Here is a 24,095-nt window from a genome sequence, read left to right on the forward strand (position 1 = left end):
TTATGGTGTTATGAAAAGCCAAATGTCAAACAGTTCATTTAACTTAATTTCCCTCAAGCATACAATTTAAGCGGGTTGGGGAGTTATAAGTTCCCCTCACAGCTTTCATCTACCGTTAATATTATGTGAAATGTTGATACTCAAGGGAGCAATTACAATATATTACAAGTTTACAACTTGAGGTTCGTTCTTTATTCATTTGAAGACGGTTCTCTTTTTTCAATTCCAGACTAAGGGTCCAACCAGTTTACGACGTCTGTGTTCGAGTATTGTGTCTGTAAGGAGAACTGATTCTAAACAACTCCAGATGTCTACGATGTTGCTTCTTGAAATTGCATCAAGTCACAACGTAAGTCACCTATATTTTAACACAGCCATAGGAATATTTCAAGTTTATTAGATCATTGTAATGCATTTAGATTATTTATCAGTTCAACTGTTTGTCTCTTTAAATGAAAACATATATATATGTAAAGGCAACACTAACCATTCTTATAACGGTACATTGCAGTACCATGTGTCCATTATGAGCAACGAATATTATACTTGATCTAATGCTACTAATCTGACCGAGATAATTACATGTTATTTATTAACCAAGTGTTAGTGTCTGATTAAAACAAATGTGACACGATCGCCCGTTATACGCAGCCGAGACTATCACTGTTTTCACTAGTTAAATAGTATACACCTTGATATGACACAGTGACGTCACCATTTGTCTAAGAAATATTACCATTAACCTAAGTAATGACAATTTCAATAGTTTATTGTGGACTATGGAACAAACACGATAGGACCGTTCATTTATCTCCAAACGTTTCAAAAATAGCTATAATTAGAAAAAGAGTTGGAACCCTGCAGACTGAAAGGAAATACAAATCTACCATCAAGGTACGTAGTCGTTCCTATATCCCTAGTCTTCACTCATCACCCTCGGCTTCCCTGTAACATTTGTTTAATAAGGGCGCCCTCTAGTCTGCAAAACCAGTCGGTATATTACAATTAGAATATGCATATATAATAAGGTGCCATTTTCCTTCTTTATTTTTGGATTAAAAAGTAAATATATTTGGTTTGTCCAACTAATATTGGCTTATTAATATTTTACAAAAGTTTCATGCAATTTGGTACAGTAGAAGGAACGTTTGGAAAAGAATAGCAAAAGCCTAAAAAGTTTAAAACATTTGAAAACTTTCTTTGACGTACTAGTACACTCAAACAACAAAACACCTCACCTGTTCTCAAATTAAACAAAGCCGCACAGTGAACGTTGATCATCTGCGCACGAAGACTTACGTATAGATCCCCGCATGGCGGGTCACGTAAAAAGTACATACACTCTATGTGGAGATTCAGTTCGTTACTACTATTTACACTACTAGTTACAGTAAGTTACACTTACATATTATGACTGCTAATGGACGTACACCGCGTATGGTTTGCTGCTGTTAGTATATTGACTTACGGTAATTATAGGCCTATTTAAAGATTATAGGCCTAGGCCTAGGCATGCTTTAGAGATTTGGTCTTTTCTGTAAGACTTGTCGTTGCATGAATGTCAAAGGTAATACCTCTATATGTCACCTTGCCAATATGAAATGACTATTTTAGTGGCCAGTATAAATGTCTACTCGTTTGCACCGACAGCGTTAATTCATTATTGGCGTTATACTAAGGCCTATTGGTTGACGTGGTCGCCTAATGTTAGTTGTAAAAACAAATGTAGGTATAACAAATAACGCTAGCTTTTTAGGGAAAATAAAAAGAAGCAAAAAGTTTGCGATCTAATACATATCACACGCGTAGGCCTAGGCTACGTCTTAAACACGTCACATGATACCGGACAGTGTCCGCGTTACATTCAGGGTGTCAAGTGTTTCATTATCAACGTTTTAGCCTTCGTAATGCAACGTTAGACTTTAAATTAACCGTTAGCTACGGCTAGCATAAGATTCTCTTACCGGGAAAAGTAAGAGCTTAGAATATAGCAATATATATGTATATCCTCCGCCAGCCTTTTTAAATTTGGATTTAATTATTGTCTCAGTCATAAAATTAGTTTCCAACTTTATTCTAAATAAATTATCTACCATGGAGTGTGGGCCTAAATAGACAAATGAGGTAAAGTAGGTAGCAGTAAGGATGGATGTTTATAACTAATCTAGGCTAGATCTAGGCTTACAGTAGGTCAAAAGTGAGAGATCAAAAAATTACAGGTAAACGGTATCAAAATGGGGGGGGGGGGGGATGTAATGAATCTATAAAATTATAAATATTACTTTATATTATTATATGACGGTGGCTTCGTTCAAACTGTGTAGGCTTAAGCTAGGCTAGGTTATTTTAAACCGGGCCGGAAATATACCTACGCTACTGGTTTGTCAATCGTTCGACTGGCGAATGGAAAGTCTTACATATGTACGCCACGTAATTAATATAGCCCTATATAATCTGTGCGTAATTATAATGATTGGAAATGATTTTATTTTTATGATTACGATATTGATTGCAAGTAGGGTATAGGCCTTACGATAAACACACGTATCGAGATGCGTTGTATCTCCCGGAAAGGAAACTCGTTAGTTGTGGGTCACTCACGGCAAGAACGTTGTCGAGTCTCCGCTAGTGTGGCTGTAGGAAACAATAGCATAGATTATGAAAACTACAGAAATCCTTAATATTTGTGTTAAATATCATATTACAGACCAAATATAAATATTTCTAACACTGTTTTTACTTGTATCTGAATTTCGTCAGCTTACGAATTATATTTTAATCAAATCATTATTAAATCATGCTTTTTTTTTATTGGTACGTTTGGCAAGTAAGTTTGAATAAATCACCACTCGTCTTTCTTTTTATCATTAATAATTTAAATGCAATAATGTTCCTAATATTATGAATATTGAAAAAATAAGAAATCACAGACAATTCTTCGTTCAAATTAATGATTAATTGTATAGCTTTTTTATTCATTTTTGTGTTCTTTTTCATATACGTTGAATATTCATCAGGCGTATTTATTTATCATGGATGAACTATAAGATAAGTTAACTGTGATCTTTCTTTCCTATTCTTCAGATTCCAATATCTCATCTACGCCTAGAATGGTCCTTCAGTGGATTTGACGGTAAAGATATTAGACTTGAGTCCGGTCTTAGTTTATCAATCCTATTATCAGTAGAGAAGATATCCATCACTGCAAGAATAAAGAAACAGGAATTAACAGAGGAAGAAGTGATCGGATTAATAAAATATGGAATACAGTCATCAAGATTCAAGGAACTATGGTAAGGGGAAAACATTGTGACAGGCCTTGGTTGATATTATGTGGGTTAGAGGGGGAGGAGGGGTAGTCATAGGGTAAACGTATGGGGTATATAGGAGGGTATAAGGTAATGGTATTGTGCAGTGAATTTTTTCTTTTGTTAATGTAGAATGATAGTGACAGAAAAAAAATCTCTCATTTTCATATATAATGTAGTTTATATGTTACCAAGCAACATATTTTTTTAATTTTCCAAATAGCACACCGGAAAGTTATAAAAAAGGGAATTAAAACATCGTTTTTTCGTCTCCGTAATTTAGGAATTTGCAAACACTGCAACGACCTTGAACAGCCCTCAGGTCAGTGAATGACGTCACTGTGATGATCTTTTCTGTTGTGAACTGCTAAGTACGGAGCTGTGCGTGCATTTCGTGTCAGCATAACTGTTTTTTTTTCCGGCGTAATGTTCAAGACATAAATAGATAATGAATATCATGGTGTTTCTTGATTTCTTCACCACGTGTTTACAAACAATTTTTACGAAATTTTGTATGAATGTGCTCACTTACCAGTCAAACTGGCGCAATAACAATAGTGATGATAGTCTCAAACGTAGTTTAGTATAACATCCGAAAGAAAATCCAAAGTTCTAAACAAAGTAGATTCGCTTGTATGCACTAGGCCTACTGTAAAACATAAACGTTCCTTGTTCCGTGCGTCATTAAATCCAACAGAAAGGTTCATTGAGCTTGAAATACAACCGCATTTGAACTCATTCGAGTAGTTAGTCTAGCTCGAACAATTTTCTCACTACATGCAATGCCTATTGGGTTTATTCACATACATGCCTCGTAGTTTGGGCTTCAGGAGGAATCGTATTCTAGCCCAACTTCACGTAGGTCCGCAAACGGTACTTTCACACTGTGCATAAGTGACAGTGTGCGCTATCGTAAGTAATACTTACACGATGTTTTGTTTCGCTCGAGCAAACACACATTTTTGCACGTGGATTCTCTCCTCACATAGTCATTAGGTTGTTCACGTCTGACATGGCTTCCAGTTCCAACACTTACTGTTGCATTTATCGGGATATATATAAATAATGCGGCATAAGAGCATCAATCTTTCAAACTTTTTTTACTTTACTGACCTTGCCACGCAAATTTCAATTGGGCCCGAGATGGCTCTATGACCGATTATTCCGTAATTTACATTGGGGCAGTCGGCTTCACTAAAACGACAAGAAAAAGCAGGAACAATAACACCTTATTAAAATTAGACCGTTAAAAGTCTCACCAGGGAGTTGTTATGGAACTCCCTGGTCTCACGCAGTGTATCAAATCTCCTCTCTGGTTTAGGTTGTTTGTCGAGTCCAATATAGAGTAGGTTGCAACTAAACTTACACACTAAGTGCACACTGCTGAAGTACACTACGCCGAGCTCACTTTGTTATCATCATAATGACGTCACATGTCAATGTAGATCACGTGATCATCATATCGCTGTTCGCGAAAAGCCCAATTTTTGTTTAAAAAATCAACGAGCTTAGGATTTTTTTTTTAAGCCTTTCCCAACATCGCATTGACTTGAATTTTCACATGTGTAATATGGAAATCAACTAAAATACTCTTGAATAAAATCGTATTTTTTCGTCGATGCTGAAAAATCACTATCGTTCATCTTTAAATTTACAAATCTTGTGTTAAGACGTGCGGTTTAAAATGTTGCAATATTTGTAAGGATCTGTAAACTGGGAAATATGTTAACATTTTTCTTTCATTACTGATTGTATAGTGTAAAACACCTCGTACGGGTTTTCCACAGAATAGGATATAACTGGGTGGGTTAGTGGGGGGTGGGTGCTTTTCAGTATAATAGGAACAACAAATAACATTAAAACTTATACACGAATTAGAACTGCAATGAACAAATACATATAAATTGTTATGTAAAGCTTGACACAAAAGTATAGGGAGAAATTCAAGTACATGGAAACGAAAAAGTTTGCTGTTTATTTTAAATTAATTTATTGTTATTAAAATTAAGGATATTTTCAAGAGTTATGCAAATTTTATTAAAAATATAAATAGTTAAATTAACAAATCATCAAATGATAATGGGAGTGGTGTAAGTAGGGGTGGTGGAGGGGTTGTTTGGCCATCATAACTAATGGCTGATACTTGTCAACAGGCAAATGCATTGACCTTCATGTTATTTATAACAATGATGACATCAGATATTCATTTAATTTATAAATATTAAATATTTACTTTCCCTGCTTTCTTTAACTTTGCAGGCTTAATAACTGTAAAGTGCCGTCGTCGATCAAGCCAGACATCATACCAGAAGAATCAAGATCAAGGAATATTAAAGGTACGGTATAACGTTATAAATTAAAATAATTTTTCATCAAGTTGATTGCTTTATTGCAACGTTTCACAGATTTGTGACAAGAGAGGGAAGTTTGGTAGAGGGGGTGGGAGCTGGGGGTGGGGTGGGTGGTGTGTGGACTAGTATAATGAGATATCTGTTGGTAAGACTGAATCTAGAATGGGGATCCATGGGTATATCTTGCATTCAACAAACAGACTAGTCCTGTGTGGGGGTTGGTAGAATGGGGATGGGGGAATTCCTAAAAGTTCCTCCTTTTTTTGTGCTCCTGAGCTGATTTAAGTCAGCTTTCTATCAAGTCCCTATATATATTAAAATAATAACAATGACTGTAAAGGAAGCCGGAAGTATTAGGTAACAAAGATAATATAATTATTAGTTTGATTACTATTGACTGTTAATTTGTAGTACTTAATTACTAATTAATTATTAGAGAGAACATTTCAATGGTTCAGTTTACTGATATTTGATGTCTCTAGTCCAGATACAATACCTCTGACTGTTAACATTATAAGTATGTCAAACAAATTCATATTTCATCTTATTTATTGTTTAAAATATGTCATTTATTTCTATGATGATTTATTGATTTTATTATTTCATCTATTTTTACAGTCATATCGTCGAATGAAGCTCGTTACCTGGATCTGATATCTGGTCAATGGAGGAAGGTTTGTAATGTTTGGTATTTCTTAGTAATTTATAATCATTAATAATGTAAGTTTCTTTCACATTTCCCTGTGATACTGTTATTATTAGTAACATGCAGAACAGTGACGTGGTTGAGGGATCGATCATTTTCAAAGCATAATCAGAAAAAGCCAGCATCCTTAAAGATATATATTTTGTATGGAATAATCCGGTGACAGACGATATGATTCTTACAATATCTTCCTCTTAATTCTAGATACATTTATTTGGATCTGAATAATTATCATTTCAGGAAATGTATCTCGGTCAAAGTCCTGTAAAGACATCATGTCGCGTGTTCTTTAAAGTACTCCTTTGTTTTGTTGTTTCTTTTTCTTTTTATCTGATTAAATTAGAATAATCACTCAACTGTAATTGTTCTTTGAATTAAAGAGATTCTCCAAAAAAAAAAACAGTTTGTTAGTAAAAATTTCCGTGGAAAATGTTGTTCATTATTTTGTCCAACATAATTAAGATTATGAGGTCACATAATGTTACCTTTCTAGATGCATTCATTAAATTTAACATATTTAAAATGATATTCTTCAAACCAATTAAACCTAGTTTCAGAGCTTCTCTGTGCAGGAACTAATACATACACAATTAAACAGTCAACTTTTACTAATTTTAAACTTCATTTCAAGTATCTGCTGATTTAATTAAATGTATTAATCTACGCCACTAAAACCACATTACATTGTCTCCTTAACGCCTCAATTTTACACTAATGTAATTTTATTGATAATTACTATTTATTTATTTCAATAGCCCGATGACATCCAGACTATTACAGAGATGTGTTCAGGTGATTTGTCCATCCTCAGGTACACCAGTGAGTCTGTACAGAGGTCAGTCATAGAGTTCCTGGTGGAAGCATCCAATCATGACGTAAGTAAAACATAAAGGCATATATTGAATAAATACATCAATCAATACAAATTAAAATTAGATCAAACTGCTAAATGTCTTAAGAAGAGATAAGATCGCTTTAGTTATTAAATACTAAACTGTTTAAATTAGAACAAGGAAATGCAGGTTCAAATTGGTTTTATATTTGTAAGCTCAAGATAGGATAGATATATTGTGTAGGATAATAAACAATATATAATCATTTTGAAATCCTTCTTCAAGGTTCTATTCAGCAAAATATTCCTGTTCATCTTACCTTAATTAATTTTATCTTTCAAACTCTTCTAAGGAAGTGCAGTATAAAATAATGATTTAAGACAAAAAGGGTCAATTAATTGTTTCCTGCTTTACGGAATCGGCCGAATACTTTCCTTTCATTTAAGTTTACATTTAAAATAAAACAGAAATACATGAAGTGATTGATAAACATACCTAAGAAGTAGAATACCTCAAACTGATACCTTAATATAAAATGTATAATAATTAACAGTTCACTGAAAAACTAACCCCAACTCAATCAGATCTTCCCATCACAAATTACATAAATTAAATATGATCTAATTCATTTTGAACATATCAGTTCCGGCTCATCCCTTTAACAAACATCAATTACATGTCCTGTAAACAAATAGGAAATTATCTTTTTTTTAATTATTCAAACCGCTAATTATTAAAAAATTAACAAAACTAAATTCAAAATAAACAAATATGATTGTATTAATATGAAATGAAGACAACATAAAGGTTAATATTCCTAAATTAATAATAATTCCATTATTTTCAAGTATTTATCCTGTAAACAAACATGATGATATAAATTCTATTTATTATTTTCCTTTCTTCAGATTCCCATATTCTGTGTGAAGCTGGTCTGGTCCTTTAGTAAGATTGATGAAGATGGAAACATTATCCTATCCTCTGGTCTCTCTCTACCAATCCTAAAATCAATGAAGAGGATGTCCATACAGTTAGAGAAAGGGAGAGAAATGAATAAACATGAAGTTAATGGAATATTTAACTATGTACAACACTCTCAAAGATTCAAGAAACTGGAGTAAGTATAATTAATAAATGAGTAGATAATATTAGTAATTAATAAAATAAATAGTTAATATTATGATTTTAACAAAATAGGAATTGTTAATTTAGTAATTATTTTTGGTTCCCGCGGGGCGGGTCACGTAAACATCACACACACACTGTAGAGTTTATAGAGATAATATAAGGGTTATTGGCCTTGTAGGTTTGGGAGGGAGGGTGGTAGGTTGGGGAAGGGGGGGGGGGGTTGTTTGCAAGGGACAGGAAAATACTGCAATGTTAGTAAGGATCTACATTAAAATCTTAGAGATTATTATTTAAACAGATGTACTGTGTTTGTTTCTATTAGTATATTCTGCAAACAATGGGAATTGAAGAGACAAAATATATAAATGTTATTTTGAGTGTTATTTACATATATAAAGCTACATTGTGTGTCCTAGTAATCCCTATTGAAAAATCTAACCTGTCATATATGCAGTATACACCCAATACTGTACACATTTATATCATACATTTTTACGTTAAAAATTTCCTCTTTTCTACTCAGTACACATTTAGTTTTATCGCAAAAGTCTATTGAACTTATTTCATCATTTTTTTTTCTTGCTAAGTATGAACGCTGACTGTACTGACACTTTCAATAGTTTAACATTTTCTTTTGTTCAACAGCTGTCAATCAAATACTTGAACGATACAATGAAAAGAAGTTGTATTCAATGAAGTAGACGCGCGCGTCCTTTATTAATACACCTGGAATTTACTGACAAACAAGTCCCCGGAGATTGTAATAAATACGTCACGTCTAAGCACTGTCTGGTTTTAAATCGTTGGTAGGCTAGTCCTTACTGATGAAATTTCTGTCTTTGTCCGGTTGCGGGGGTCCGGGAGACAGAACTGTTTACCCTGCGGTACCTTCCCATCAAATTTGTAGAAAATTGGTCGTTTGGGAAGTGTTTTGGACTCAAAATTAGACATACACAAAATAAGACACACACCAACACGTTTGACACCCTCTCAGTCATGGACTTCCGGCTGCTCCAGGGTACCCTACCATGGGTGACATTAGAGAAGCACCTCAGGAAAATTAACCATTACCATGGCAAACGTTGCTATGACAACTGACATAGCTGCCCTATGGCCCAACTGGCAAAGGACCTACACTATATTATTCTCCTCATTGGAGCGATGAGATCATAATAAATAAAACAAAGATAATATCTTATAATATATAACAGATAGGAATGATGAAAGCAATTACAACAGAAAGGTAGTAATGTGTCACGTGACATCAGCTTCAGTACCTATTCATATACACCTGTTTTTTACCATGCATACATTTATTAAATGTACTGCTGAAGGTCATTTTGACAATCGGTCAACCTGTATGATAATTTTAGCAATACCAATATGTTGGAGACGGCAAAAACATAAATATATATCAAATCAATTTTCTAACATGTCGTTAGGCTATTTACAACGGCGAAGGCAATGTCGATACATTTCTTATCAGTTGTATTTCATGACTTTTTTGGTCACACGTCAATTTTTGCCCGACTCATTCTAGTGTCTAGCATATTTACTGTTTAAAATATAGGCCTATTACATACGATAGAACAGTAGATACAAGTCTAAGCGTAAAGTAATTTATGGATGTAAGTGTGTGTTTGTGAAAAGTAAATAAAATATATAATAATATAATATATAATTAATAAAAGAAATATTTTAGCAAACTGTACACCTTCAATTGTCCCAACATTAATTTTAAATTATCAGTCCAATCTGCAATTAGAATATTTAGAATGCCAGATGACAATCGTTAATTTGGACATAGATTAAGAAAGGCGCAAACCGATTATTAACCGTCCGGTGGATAAATGTATTCTTTTAACAGTTCTGGTGTGATATTACAATAGGATTTGTGATATGTATAAATGGGGAATTTTGATACCAATAATCGTTTGCAGAAACATTTTAACTGACGAATTAAAACACAACCAGACATAATTGGCCTAATTAACAGTCACTCTTTTATCGGGGATCGCTGATTATGACTGGATTTCCTAAGTAGAAATTCCAATATGGGCGTGGCCTACTATACTATATATCTCGATATCGCATTTGAAAAGAGACGTAAGCTTCTTGTTTACATACCGCGGACGTTGTATACGTCACGGTATCTTACTCAGCATTATTCGAAAGTTATCATGTCTATCAAATAGAATGTGTGTGTATAGGGTAGGGGTGAGAGGGGTGCTCTGGTAACAGCATTGGAACTGGTCTTCAGCAGGCGTTACGTTAGTTTTCGTTTCATTTGCCGAATTGAATATGCATATTTTAATTCTAATTATATAGATAAAGGATGTAAGTGTATGTTTGTGGAAAAAAAATAGTGTCGCGTTATATTTAGCAAACTTTACGCCTTCAAGTTCCATAATTATTTTTAAATTATCAATCCGATCTGCGATTAGACTGTTTAGAAGGCCAGATGAAAATTGTTAGTTTGGAAATAGATTAAAAATGGCGAAAACCGATGATTAAGATCAACCGTCCGCTGATAAATGTATTCTTTTAACAGTTCTGGTGTGATATAACAATAGATATGTGATGTGTATAAATGGGGAATTTTGATTCCAATAATAATTTGCCGAAACGTTTAAACTGACCTTCAACACAACCGGACATGGCCTAATTAACATTCACCTTTATATCGGGGATCGCTGAATATGACTGGATTTGCTAAGTAGAACTGCGAAAATGGGCGTGGCTTGCCGTACTATATATCTCGATATAGCATTTAAAAAGAGATTAAACTTGCCATTCAAGATATGAAAAACCTCAAATATCACAAAAACTTCTCTGGAATTCCAACACAACTTTATTTTTGCTATGCAGAGGTAAACATTTACTAAAGAAGTCGTATATTAGCTTGTGACTTGTCATTGCGTTAATCATATAAATGTAACTTTGAATTGCATACATGTAGGCCTACAATGACTTGCTTGAATTGATTTGACAACGCCAGTTTGTTATTAATAATTGAAATAAATATCACCTGTATGAACGCCTTTTAGGTTCGTGAGAAAATTATCAATTTGTTATCATGTATATTATTAAGTTGGTATTAAAAGTAATGACGTTGTCATGCGTTCCATGTTTCATTCCCTTATTGTAATTATAATTATTATTATTTTGGCTTTTTTAATATAATTTTGATTGTGTCTATAAAAGACGCTGCAAAATAATCCCGCATTGTTTTAATGATTGTATCTCTTTTCTGTCGTTTCAGTCTAATTAATTGTCTGCTGCCCTCATCAATTCCGATCGACCCATCTTTATACGCATTGAAATCTCGGGGTGTTAAAGGTGCAGTATATTACACATTTAATCATCCTTTTTACATTGCTAATTGTTAAGTACAGTTGGCTTTCCCTCTAGAAGTCTACATAGTACACACGTGACGTATGGTATGTGACTGTGCTACAAGGGAGAGAATCAACTTGATTTAAACAATAAGGAAATTTAATAACGAATATTATGTCAGACAACTCAAATCAACAAAAAATAGAATGCAGTCAAATTAAGGAATATAATTTATAACGAGTTAAGGTAGCGAATCATTCCCGTTTTGGTCAGTATGCATCGTAAAATATATTACTCAATACACCTGACGTCCTATACAGTGTATAAAAGTAGTTCTTTGTTAGATGTTATTACAAACACATAATTATGAGATTACGACAAACTTTCCCCTAAATTCGAAAATGTTTTCGTAATTTCGAAAAGCTTTTGAGTTTGTTCGAACTACTGATTACAGTTCCCGAGCATACATGCAGTCCAACCAATAACAGTGTTACTATCGCACACACATTTACGCCCGCCCTCAACCGCTATCGAAAAAGGCAACTTACGCCTCTGGTTGTATATCTATATATAGCTGTCTTAAGCTGAGAAAGCCCGGATTTTATCCCCGTGCAGCCATTTCTTGAAAATTGTGTTTTCGAAATTGATATTTATTGCCAGCCAGTTACTGGGGTCTGTGATTTTTCAGTTTCGAAGACCGATGTACACCACTCACTATGTATAATGATTATAACAAATTGTTTTTTACCCCACTGGGGTAAACATATTGCTCTTTGCCAAGTTTCTTCACCCCCCCCCTTCCCTCATCCCAGTTTGGTTTTAACTCTCTTCACACAATAATGCAACATACTCACATTGTTTCAGTATACTTGTTTTCATGAGCACACAGATTTGTTTTGTTGTTTTTAGTCTTCTGGATACCTGATCATAATAATTGGCATCAACAATATCTGCTGAACCTTGACACTGGTCGTTGGAAGGTAAGTACCGTGTCATTCCTGTTAACATTTTTTTTAGCCGTGTTAATGAGTATGAGTTGTTGCTATAGAAACACAGTAACATCAATAGTTCACGATGGCGTCCTGGAACCCTTTTCTCAATTTATGACAAAGTACTGTAGAATCACCCTTTGGGCGAGAGATTCATGTTACATTATATTACATTACAATGCAATGAAGGGATTAAAGCGATGTAGTAAAAAAATATTAGCATACATGCACAGATTGAATTAAGGGACGCAGTCAAGGAATATGACTAAACATACACTGATTGGATTAGAGGGATGTAGTCAACAGATATTAGTGAACATGCAATGGGTGGATAATAGTGTTGTAGTAAACAAATATTACTAACATACACAGGGATATAGGGGATGTAGTCCACAAATATTAGTTAACAAGCTAGGGGTGGATTAGAGTGATGTAGTCAAAAAATATTACTAAACAAGTGATGGGTGAATTATAGTAATGTTTTCAACAAATATTACTAAAGATACAATGAATGGATTAAAGGGATGTAGTCAAAAAATGTTAGTTAACATGCAATGGGTGAATAAGAGTGATGTAGTAAACAAATATTAGTAAACAAACACTGAGTGGATTGAAAGGATGTAGTCAAAAAATATTAGTTAACATACAATGAGTGGATTAAATGGATGTAGTCAACACTTATTAGTTAACATACAATGAGTGGATTAAAGTGATGTAGTCAACAAATATTACAAACATACACATGGTTTAAAGGGATGTAATCAACAAATATTAGTAAACAAACACTCAGTTGATTGAAGGGATGTAATAAACAAATATTACTAAACAGACACTGAATGGGTTAAAGGAATGTAGTCAACAAATATTACTAACATACACAGATGGATTCAAGCGATGTAGTCAGCAAATATTAGTAAGCAAGTGATGGTGGTTTAGATTGATGTAGTCAACAAGTAGTACTAACATACATTGTGTGGATTGAAGGGATGTAGTCAGCAAATATGATTAAACATACACTGAATGGATTAAAGGGATGTAGTCAACAAATATTACTAACATATACAGGGATTAAGAGGATGTAGTCAACAATTATTAGTAAACAAACAATGAGTGGATTAGAGTGATGAAGTCAACAATGTAACTAAATAAGCATTGGGTGGCTTAACAGGATGAGTCAATAATTATTGGTAAACATTCAATGGGTGGATTACAGTGATGTGGTCAACAGATGTTACTAACATACACTTAGTGGAGGGATGTAGTCACACATATTTCTAAACATACGATGGGTGGATTAAAGGGATGTAGTCAACAAATATTACCAACATACACTGAGTGGACTAAAGGGATGTAGTCAAAAAATATTACTAACATACACTGAGTGGATTAAAGGGATGTAGTCAAAAAATATCACTAAGATACACAGAGTGGATTAAAGGGATAGGTTCAACAAATATTACTAAGTATACACTGGATTTAAGGGATTAGTCAACAGTTATTACTAAATATACACTGAGTGGATTAAAGGGATGTAGTAAACAAATATTACTAACATACACTGAGTGGATTAAAGTTATGTAGTCAACAAATATAACTAAATATACACTGGGTGGTTTAAAAGGTTGTAGTCAACAAATATTACTAAATAAACACTGGGTGGATTAAAGGGTTCTAGTCAACAAATATTACTCAATATACACTGAGTGGATGAGAGTTATGTAGTCAACAACTATTACTAAATATACACTGGATGGATTAAAGGAATGTAGTCACCAAATAATAAATAAACACTGGGTGGATTTAAGGGTTCTAGTAAACAAATATTACTAACATACACTGAATGGATTAAAGGGATGTAGTCAACATATATAACTAAATAAACACTGGATGTATTAAAGGGATGTTGTCAACTAATATTACTAAATATTCACTGAGTGGATTAAAGGGATGTAGTTAACAAACATTACTAAATAAACACTGAGTGGGTTCAAGGGATGTAGTCAACAAATATTACTAAACAAGCAATAGGGGGATTAAAGGGATATAGAAAAGAAATATTACTAACATATACTGAGTGGATTAAAGGAATATAGTCAACAAATATAACTAACCTGTAATGGATGGATTAAAGGGATGTTGTCAACAAATATTACTAAATATACATTGGATGGATTAAATTGATGCAGTCAACACAAATTTGGACTGAAATGATACATACAATTGGTTTATCAAGAACTAAAAAAACTAAAATCATGCAATCAATGGACTTAAATTGACTTTATCAACACTGAATGAGGTACATCAACGTTATGTGGTGAGCAATCATTGCTAAAGATTGAATGAGTGGATTGGATCGATATAACTATTTTACATGATTATTCACTGTGTTGTCAACAGAACAATGTGGTGGATGCTTGGTCTGTTAATTTTCTCCTTGCTCAAGTTCAGGATCAGTGAATTTCTAACAAATAAACAATATATTACAGAACATATGCCGTACATAGTGTAAGTTGTTTTACGTGAAGTCTAATTATCAACAAAATGTTACAAATACAGCAACGAGTAAATAAGAGAGGTCAGGTTCCAAGGGGACTGGAGTTCGTGGAGTCTATAGTCCCAGTACTGGGTCATTTTGGGAATTGCTCGGGAAAATTTGGAGTTGGCAAGAAGCAATATGGTATATGGACAGTGCAAACACGAAGGCAAGGAACGAAAACTGACTTGAGATACTGTACTAGTAAGGATTCAGTGTGTGGAACAGAGGGAATTAGTGCACGAGTTAGGTCTAGTTAGGTCATCTAAAGATTTGGCAATTGAATGTAGCATATGGCTTTAATTAATCATTCCAGAAGTCTGGATGAAGTTCCAATGTAGTAAACATAGGTTACAAACCGTTTAATGGGAATAGTATAAAGTGTAGTAACAGTCACCGTGGTAAAGTGATGACGTATTAGTATACTGATATTACCTACCTAATAGTGAGAGGTTTAAAGTCATGTAAAGAACAAATATAACTAAACAATCATATAGATATTGGTTAAAATGGCAAAAATGAACACACAAACTTCTCATCATCCAATGAGTAGAGTAAAGTGATAGTAATCAATCATATATCTCCAACAATCCAATCAAGCACTCGGTAATTAACGGTACATTAAAACAAAACACATATATCGGTACTCATCTATATTAGCGACTGAAAGTAATTAGCAAATCAGTATAATGAATCATCAAGCAGAAATGTCATATTAATGTATTCCTTCTTAACATAATATTTATCATTGATGGTAAGGATTAAATGTGTAAAGAAGAAGCAACTCATTAACTTATTAGTAGACATTAGTCCTTTGTATAATAGTTTCCACTCTTATCAATCCACATATCTAAAAGTTATGACTGCCCCCCCCCCAACCCTAAAAAACCCTAAAACAATGTAACTGACTAGGCTTATTACCCACGCATTAAATGTCCAATATTTTTCTTCTTCGTCCTGTAGAAGGAAGGAAACTGGTAGATGAATCCAACAAGCACTTGTTTCTGAAGACAACCTGATATGATCCTTCTCAAATCTCAGCAAGTTCAGCGCCTTCAAAGTAAAGCTGTGCGTTTGGTGTTTTCTTGCGGACGTGGTCGGCGCTCTTGCCAGCTTATGTGTACTCTACATTGGCTACCGGTTAAGGACATGATTAGTATACAACATTCTTTTGTTTGTTTTAAATCTCTGCATGGTGATCACCATGGGAGCCTCGAGGCTCCCAGCTATCTGATTGATTTTCTTTCTTTGTATAATGTTTCTGAAGCGCCATCAAAATAAAGCTGTGCGTTTGGTGTTTTCTTGCGGACGTGATCGGCGCTCTTCCCAGCTTCTGTGTACTCTACACTGGCTGCTGGTTAAGGACAGGATAAGGTACAAATTGCTTTTGTATGTTTTTAAATGTCTGCATGGTGAGGCTCCCAGCTATCTGATTGATTTTCTTTCTTTGTATAATGCTCTTCTAAGTAATGTTGATGGTTTGAGACGTAGACTGCGCTACTCATCTGAGACCACCAGACTCATGATTCTACGCTCAGAGCGTAAAACGGGTGATACATATTTTCAAGTTATTGGTCCCGTTTTTATTTACAGCGCAGTAATGTTTGTATATATTGCTAAGATTGGTGTTTGTTTTTATTGTGTAAGTTATTTTTGTTTCCGTAAAGCGCTCTGATCTTTTGTAGAGCGCTGTATCAAATACATAATAATTATAATCATCATAATAATAATAATAAATGTTCAGTACTATACACCAAGGAAGATGACTAAATCACAGAACTGTTAACAGTGGCGATAAAATACAGGAAGTGAAGCATAAACACATCCATCATGATGTCACCAGTAATTCATAAAACCTAGGCCCTCGGTATCTATATTCTCTTTGGCATGCATCCCTACCTTACCCCCTTCGCTACCTCTTCACTCTAACATAATGCCTCTAGTCTGATCTCAAACTAGTCTAACTGCCTTCTTTTTTCATTTACCTTCAGTGGTGTAAGAGTTATTATCCACCGCTTAATTCACCGAAAACCGCCTTCTTGAATTTTGCATAGGACGAACTGGGAGGGTGAGGGAATTTAGATCGATATATGTATATATAATTGTGGCTAATGTCTTCGTTAGTTTTTTTGCATTTTTATCACCATCGCTGTTTTAATGTATTGTGTAGATATTTCTTCTTAGGGAACTGCTTTATATACATGTTTTTTTTTCTCATTAAAATCACAATAATCGTTTTTAACTAACTAGGTTCGATGCTGATATTTCAAATTTCTTCATTCCGTTCAAAAATTATTGTCTTATATTACTTCATCGGTATTTCTTCCTCTACCGATTACAGAGAATGAAACATTAATGTCAGAATGACGTGCTTAGCAATTAGTTACACTGGAAAAAAGTTAACTCATGTGTGACAAAAAAAAATCAATATTTTCATGAAATTGTACTTGATGGAGTAATAACAAAGAAAATGGAATCTAGATGTGTTTGGCTCACTCAGTTTTGAGATTTTTACATTGTGACATAAGTATAGTTTGAAAGAAAGATTATTTAACACTGTAGATAAAGTTAAGGTTCGTGGTAGTGGTAAAGAGACGTAGGTTTTTAGGTTCCAATGTGTAATTGAACTGGTTTCAGCAGTGGTGTAGGTGTCAAATAAGTACAAACACCACCAACATGACACCAGGAATATTGAAGAATGGACTCTCTCATTAACAGTCTTTATGGAGTTTACCTCTGTGGCAATTACTTTAGCGATTTCGGTTGTGATATAAATATAGTACTTGGAGAACGATAATCGGTACGTGAGTGGATATGGATGGTGTCAGTCAAGGATTCAGTGTTGGAGTACGGAGTATATGACGATTTAATTACGTCATCGACATGTCCAAACTGAATCAGTACGTCTACTCATCTCTTGGAAAATTACAAATATCTTACGACAAGAAAATCGAGAACTTGACGTAAAATGTGTAAAAAATGACGAAATCAATAGTTAGTGGAATTACACATTTCAGAGGAATGATATAACTATTACATTATGTAGCTACTATTATTTTAATATACAATTAAGTGTAAAAGTAAGTTTCTTAACGAATCATGAATTCAAATATAAAGAACATGAATTATCCATTCTTTACATTGTAATTCATTTTAAATGAATATATTTATTTTTACGAATTAATGAACTTTGTTGATATAAGTGTAAACTCTTTGATGTATTTTGTATATGTCATACAAAATATTAAGGAATGACAATATTGTGAGAGTGTTCGGCTTCTTAACGCTTTCTGTAAAATATCCATTGCAAAGACAAAATATTAGGACAATATTAATATGTGATTGCTTGTTAATTGTAATATAGTCCTAATGTAAATTATACTTATCTTTGACTGATTTCCCAGAACCTTATGTAAGAATCTTATAGGATCGGTTGTCATATTACACTACTCTGATTGGTGGAAAGTGAACATGTGATGGTTATACTACATCCTTTATTTCTCAAACGACGATGTTTCATTGTACGTAAAAATCTTTTAAGTTTTGATAAAGGTTGAAGTAAATCATCTGTGAATTTACTATTTACTTCATTAACACCTTAATTGTTTTTGTGTTTTCAACTTTAATTCGTCGTCCCGCGTGATATCACCAACTTTAAAATAGGGCCTTACTTGACCAGGAGTTAAAGGTCAAAAGGTCAATTAATTGATAGACCCATTCAGAAATATTCTCTACGGATGTACGGAAGTGCACAAATGAGCGGAGATGTAAAACTTCGAAACAGGTGATTAGGTTAATGGACGATTCATGTTACACGGCATGTTGGGGACTCACATATGTCCTGACGAGGTATGGGTGTCAGGGAACTTGATGCGCAGCGTCAATAGCCAATGACTCTGTGCATGAGAAAACTCGTATTTTGAGGGGCACCGTAGTTGTAGTGGACAGATGCACGGACAACGTTCCAACCTGTGGGTAAATAATCTTTCGGAAGTTCGTCAGCCCAATGATACAATTAATTTTAGAGCAATGGTTTATTCAACTGTTTATCAAACAATGCATTCACTGTACGGCCCAACGCTGCAGAAACACGTAGAATGGATATACTACACTGGAGGGTTCTATTGATTTCCCTCCTTATATTTGAAATACACGATGTTTATTATTTCACCTTTTTATATTAGTTATACTTCCTGTTAACGTATTTGATAACTCCTTTTTATAAATTTTATATTAATTCTGGAATGAATAAATCAAATCAAATCATGTGCTGCTGCTCCTCATTTAATACCAAGCAAGACATTTACACTCTTTCAGTGCGGTGCGCAAAGGATCACCGGGAAAATACCCCCCAACCCTTTCTCACAAACAAACTTCCTATCATCATTCGGGTAAAATGTGCAGTCGGGTCATTTAAACATTCAACCGGGAAAATTAGTTCACAACTACGGGTGCATGCCCCACCCTTTCCACCTGCCCCTCCCTTTTCAGCCTCACACAAAATATATATTAGTGTAACCTTGATTTTAAAGAGATAATAATATAGACCTAAGTTAAGTTATACTTAGGATAAATGCACTAATTGACATCTACAAATTTATTTTTTTGCTGGATGACAGGGGGTGGAGGGTGCACTCATACCCCTAACATTGGAATAGAATTTACAGATCCCAAGGTTGCACCCCTCTTTTATAAAATTATTGATTCGCCTCTAGACGTACTTCAACTTCCGTAATGTTTCAGACACATAAGATAACCAGTCGGGAAAGGTGAGCATCCCCCTATCCCACCATCTGTTAACCTTCCATGTGAATCCGGTGCGCTCTCTATAACTGGTTGTAAATGTCGCGTCGTTCGAACAAACAAATTCTTACCAAAAATGGTGTTTTTGGATGTGTTACTGTGACAAAGCACTAATAACTCAACCTTTAGGTCAGGAAATAAAAACAAATATAGTTTTTCAGATGTAGCATTCGGGGGGCGGGGGGGTACAGGCGGTTTACTATTGTTTTGTAACGCATATAACCATCGCCGTTGCTCCTCCCCCCTCCCCCTCCTCCACACCACACGACAATATTGACTGTATGAACACAACGGGGTAGTAGTCGTAACATAGCTCAGAAACGCCCGCTGTAAATACTACAACCTCGGATGTCTTGTAGGCGAAAGAAAAGCTTTGCCAAAAAAGCCAAAGAGCCACTTCCCAGGCACTCCAGGTAAATGGCATCTTCACATTCATTATTCTCATGACTTTAAAATTTACACTTCCAAACTGAAAAGGTAAATTAGCAAAATAATCGGTTAAATCGCTTTGTATGGTAAAAGTAGTACTTTACATTAATTTAAAAGCTCTGCTTTGTTGGTTTATACAATGTGAATTGAAGATGTTCAAATGTACGCCACAGGGAATTCTGATGGTAGCCGTAGCCTACACATGCTGAGGGGAAGTAAGGTGTCAATTAATGTTTACGTTTGCTTTATCATTATTTGTTTGACATGCCGAAAGGGGCATAATAAGTCAAGCTCATTGGTAGTCGTAGAATCCCCGGATCTAACAATAATTGTAGCATTTTAGATTGTGGTACCATTTACGATTTGTGCAAGGGAATAAATATCATTTAAATGTGGTCGCTTTACCCAGTCTTGCAATTGTGTTCTGACGAAGTTTCCAAACGTACTGAAAATGTGTTGTGCCTTACGACCAATACTCGCAGTGTGATAAACAATGTTCAGCAGTTCAGGATTTATGTTTGCCTGCCAATAAGGACGTCGCTGGGTTTATATTTTAACGTAGACGATCATTGTCTATGACAAAAATATCTAGCTTTCTTGATATCAAAGTTTAAAAAAAAATCATATTCGTTAAATAATCAACAATTCAACAGATAAAATGATCTTAAGGTAAATTATCCAGATGCAAAATCTGAAAGTAACATCTTTTCGCTATGAATGCCGGTGAGCATTTGTTTGTGTTACCCGTGATGTTATTTGAAAAAAACGTAATGGAACTGCATTTAATAGGTACTTTTATTATGAGGTCAATCTGAAAGCTTCCCCTTTTTTCCTTTTCGCAGTGTTAAGGTTCTTTAGAAAAGGAAGTAATTTAGCTGTAATTGCTGTATGAGCGCGATTTAAAACAAAAGACGGAACTTTAAGGTCAGCCGATATATAGGTACATTCGTTGCCGTTTACAGATTGTGCGCTTGAATCCAACAAATTCACTTTTATTTTGCATCGACTAAATATTACGTTATTTTCTGCGTATATATTACGCTGTGCCTAGGGTGCAGTATCGCGTGGTTACGGAGAGTGATAACCATGTGGGAGGTGGAAATAGCGGTACATCCCACTCGAAGATAATTACAAATGAATTACACGAAAACGTAAATCATTATAGAAACTGCTATACTTCTATCACGTCAAAGAAAGAGGAGGGGTTGGGGCTCCTTAACAGCACTTAATATACTTACACACCTATATCAATAATATCATAGAACATTCTCTGACAGCATGATCTTCCGATAAAGCTTGTTTGTGAGAGAATCAAATAAAGAGGATCAGTCTAGGTATTGATTCATTTGCCAATGTTCTAAATATAGGACTGTACATAACGTACATGCTGTATATATTACTATTTATACGAAACTTCTCAAAACAGGAAACTATCTGTTCAGGGGTTGTAATACTTCGATTCTACCGGAAGTAATGAAGACGTTCTTTCATTCCATAATGTGTGTACGTTGAATCACATCGTTACAGGAATAAACACAAGGAATCGTTCCGCCATTTTGTAATGTTACATTTTTAGAGTGTGGAAAGTAAATGAAATATTTCATGGAGAGAAAATCTCCCCACACTGCAGCTTAAGAGGTTACGTGGTGACTTGATTCAGGTTTTTAAGAGTGTGTATGGTTTGACAATTTATCCTTCACCGACTATTTTATGTTTGCTAATAGTAGTTGTGCCAGAGGTTATTGTCTGAAACTCCAAAGTCACAAAGTAGGATTAATATTCGGCATATTTTTTTTTCTTATAGGATTGTGAATGAGTAGAATGGTTTGCCTGAGAAAGTTGTACTTGCAAGTAGTGTGGATGGGTTTAAGAATGCTTTGGACAAGCACTCTAAGCATTGTAATCGGATCTGAGTGTTTGTGTTTTCAGTTTTTTTCTCTCCGATAAGGTCCTTGATGATAACTTGAGTGTCCCTTCTGATCTTTCTTTTCTACTAAACTAAACAACTAAACTAAACTAAATCGGAGTAGAAGTAAGATTTAATTGACCATCAAAGAAAACAAAAATTCTAGCCATGAAGCTTTCATAAACACAATATTTCCTAGTATCAGACTGCAGAGCGAGATAACGTTAGTTTCTACCGTTAACGTAACAAGTAGGTTTGATTCGTATGACCAGTCTATGTTTTACATTACAAGAGGAGCTGTTTGCATTCAAATCAATCATAATTATGCGTAATGACCGTGACGTAGCAAGTTCCATAGAGTGAAAGTAATACATCAAATAGTTATTATTTTATAAAATTTATTTCGTGGTTCAAACTGAAGGTGATAAGAAACTGTTAGATATTGTATAGGAACCGTATTGTACTTTGAAGAACATTCATTCCATCAATTTGTTTAACTAGATAACTAGTTAACTAATGATACATGCATTTATATGACAGGAAGTTTAAGTTATGTATTATATGGTACATATTCAGTATGCAGACATCGGTACATACTGGCTATAAGGGATGTTTGTCCGAATGGCAGAGCCATCCTGGCAAACACGTGACTGTTTTCAGGGACTTTTTGCCTTCAGGGGCTTTTAGACCCCTAGACACTCGAAAGTTTAGACGGTTCAGGCTTGTCAGTTAAGTACCCTCCGTGGCTTACGATAAAAGAACAGCAAAATACTTTGTTGAAAGTAAATATTTGATCTGCAAGAATTTGAATACTGATATGACGGTGATTTGACAATCACAATTATGACAAATAAGTTCATTTTGCATTGTTGAGTTTTGGAAAAAGTAAACAGTCTTACTTCTCGGCATCCATAGTGTCGGTTAATAATCATCTATAGCAGGCAGTAATTTTAATGCGCCTTAAAATCACACGTGGCATGCAGAAACCAAAGAAGTGAACTTCAATCTGAGTGAAAAAAAAATAATAATAACGAAACTCTGCCAAAGTGCCAAATATACACATACATCTCATACTTCTTAAAACAGGTTGCAAATTGTGAATTTCTTTTTGAAAGCTTAAAACAAACTAAGAGTTTTGAATGTTTTATCTTGGTTGTGTCATTGTGCTATGTCTTTTTCGTTTGTTTCTTTCCGATAGTGGGATAACCTCTTTTTGTTCATTCATTTAGTTGTTCCTCCCTTGCAAATCATCACACTGTCAGTTCTGCTTTTATTAAAAGATTTGAATGAGAACGGAAAAAATAGAAGTTTGCATTGTAATCAATACATTGATTGTGTACATAAGATGTCAAATTAAAATAAAAATAGTGAACAACTTTGGTAAAGCCGCCACCATTTTCGAACTGACACCATAGTTATGACACCATAACAATATTCACTTTAAGCATTGTGCGACCCGAGATATATCGTTACTTCCTGCAGATCCGGAGAGCACGTTCAAATGATAACGTAAATTGATTCGCAACGTAACACTGTATACATATATACTGCTGGCTGTACTTTATAATATAGCTAATATAGCTAGCTAGCTGCATTCTCCAGGCTAAAAGGCTGATAGCGATGGTACCTGTACAAACTTACAATGCGTACTGTACAATCCCGAACCCTCAACTGCGTACAAAATGCATCATTTTATTTCAAATTCAACATATACTTCATCTCAATGTCATTTTTTGTGGCCATATTGTAGTGCAATTGCATCCAGAAGAAAGC

General features: G+C 34.5%; 1 protein-coding gene and 1 long non-coding RNA gene across 2 annotated transcripts; both read left to right on the plus strand.

Annotated features, from left to right (window-relative positions):
* The first annotated feature begins 192 nt into the window (after window positions 1–192).
* On the plus strand, window positions 193–9,390 carry LOC139982527 (uncharacterized). The gene is made up of 7 exons (XM_071995421.1): window positions 193–349; window positions 3,085–3,293; window positions 5,568–5,644; window positions 6,278–6,333; window positions 7,121–7,240; window positions 8,107–8,228; window positions 9,321–9,390. Exons 1-7 carry the CDS (start codon window positions 308–310, stop codon window positions 9,388–9,390), a joined length of 696 nt encoding a protein of 231 aa, XP_071851522.1. The 5' UTR covers window positions 193–307.
* A 6,682-nt stretch (window positions 9,391–16,072) lies between these two features.
* On the plus strand, window positions 16,073–19,452 carry LOC139983085 (uncharacterized). Its single transcript, XR_011798503.1, has 2 exons — window positions 16,073–17,307; window positions 18,881–19,452. It is a non-coding gene; the product is annotated as an uncharacterized lncRNA (long non-coding RNA).
* Window positions 19,453–24,095: the final 4,643 nt, after the last annotated feature.

This window comes from Apostichopus japonicus, chromosome 16, assembly GCF_037975245.1.
Source record: "Apostichopus japonicus isolate 1M-3 chromosome 16, ASM3797524v1, whole genome shotgun sequence".
NCBI classification, from domain to species: Eukaryota; Metazoa; Echinodermata; class Holothuroidea; order Aspidochirotida; family Stichopodidae; genus Apostichopus; species Apostichopus japonicus.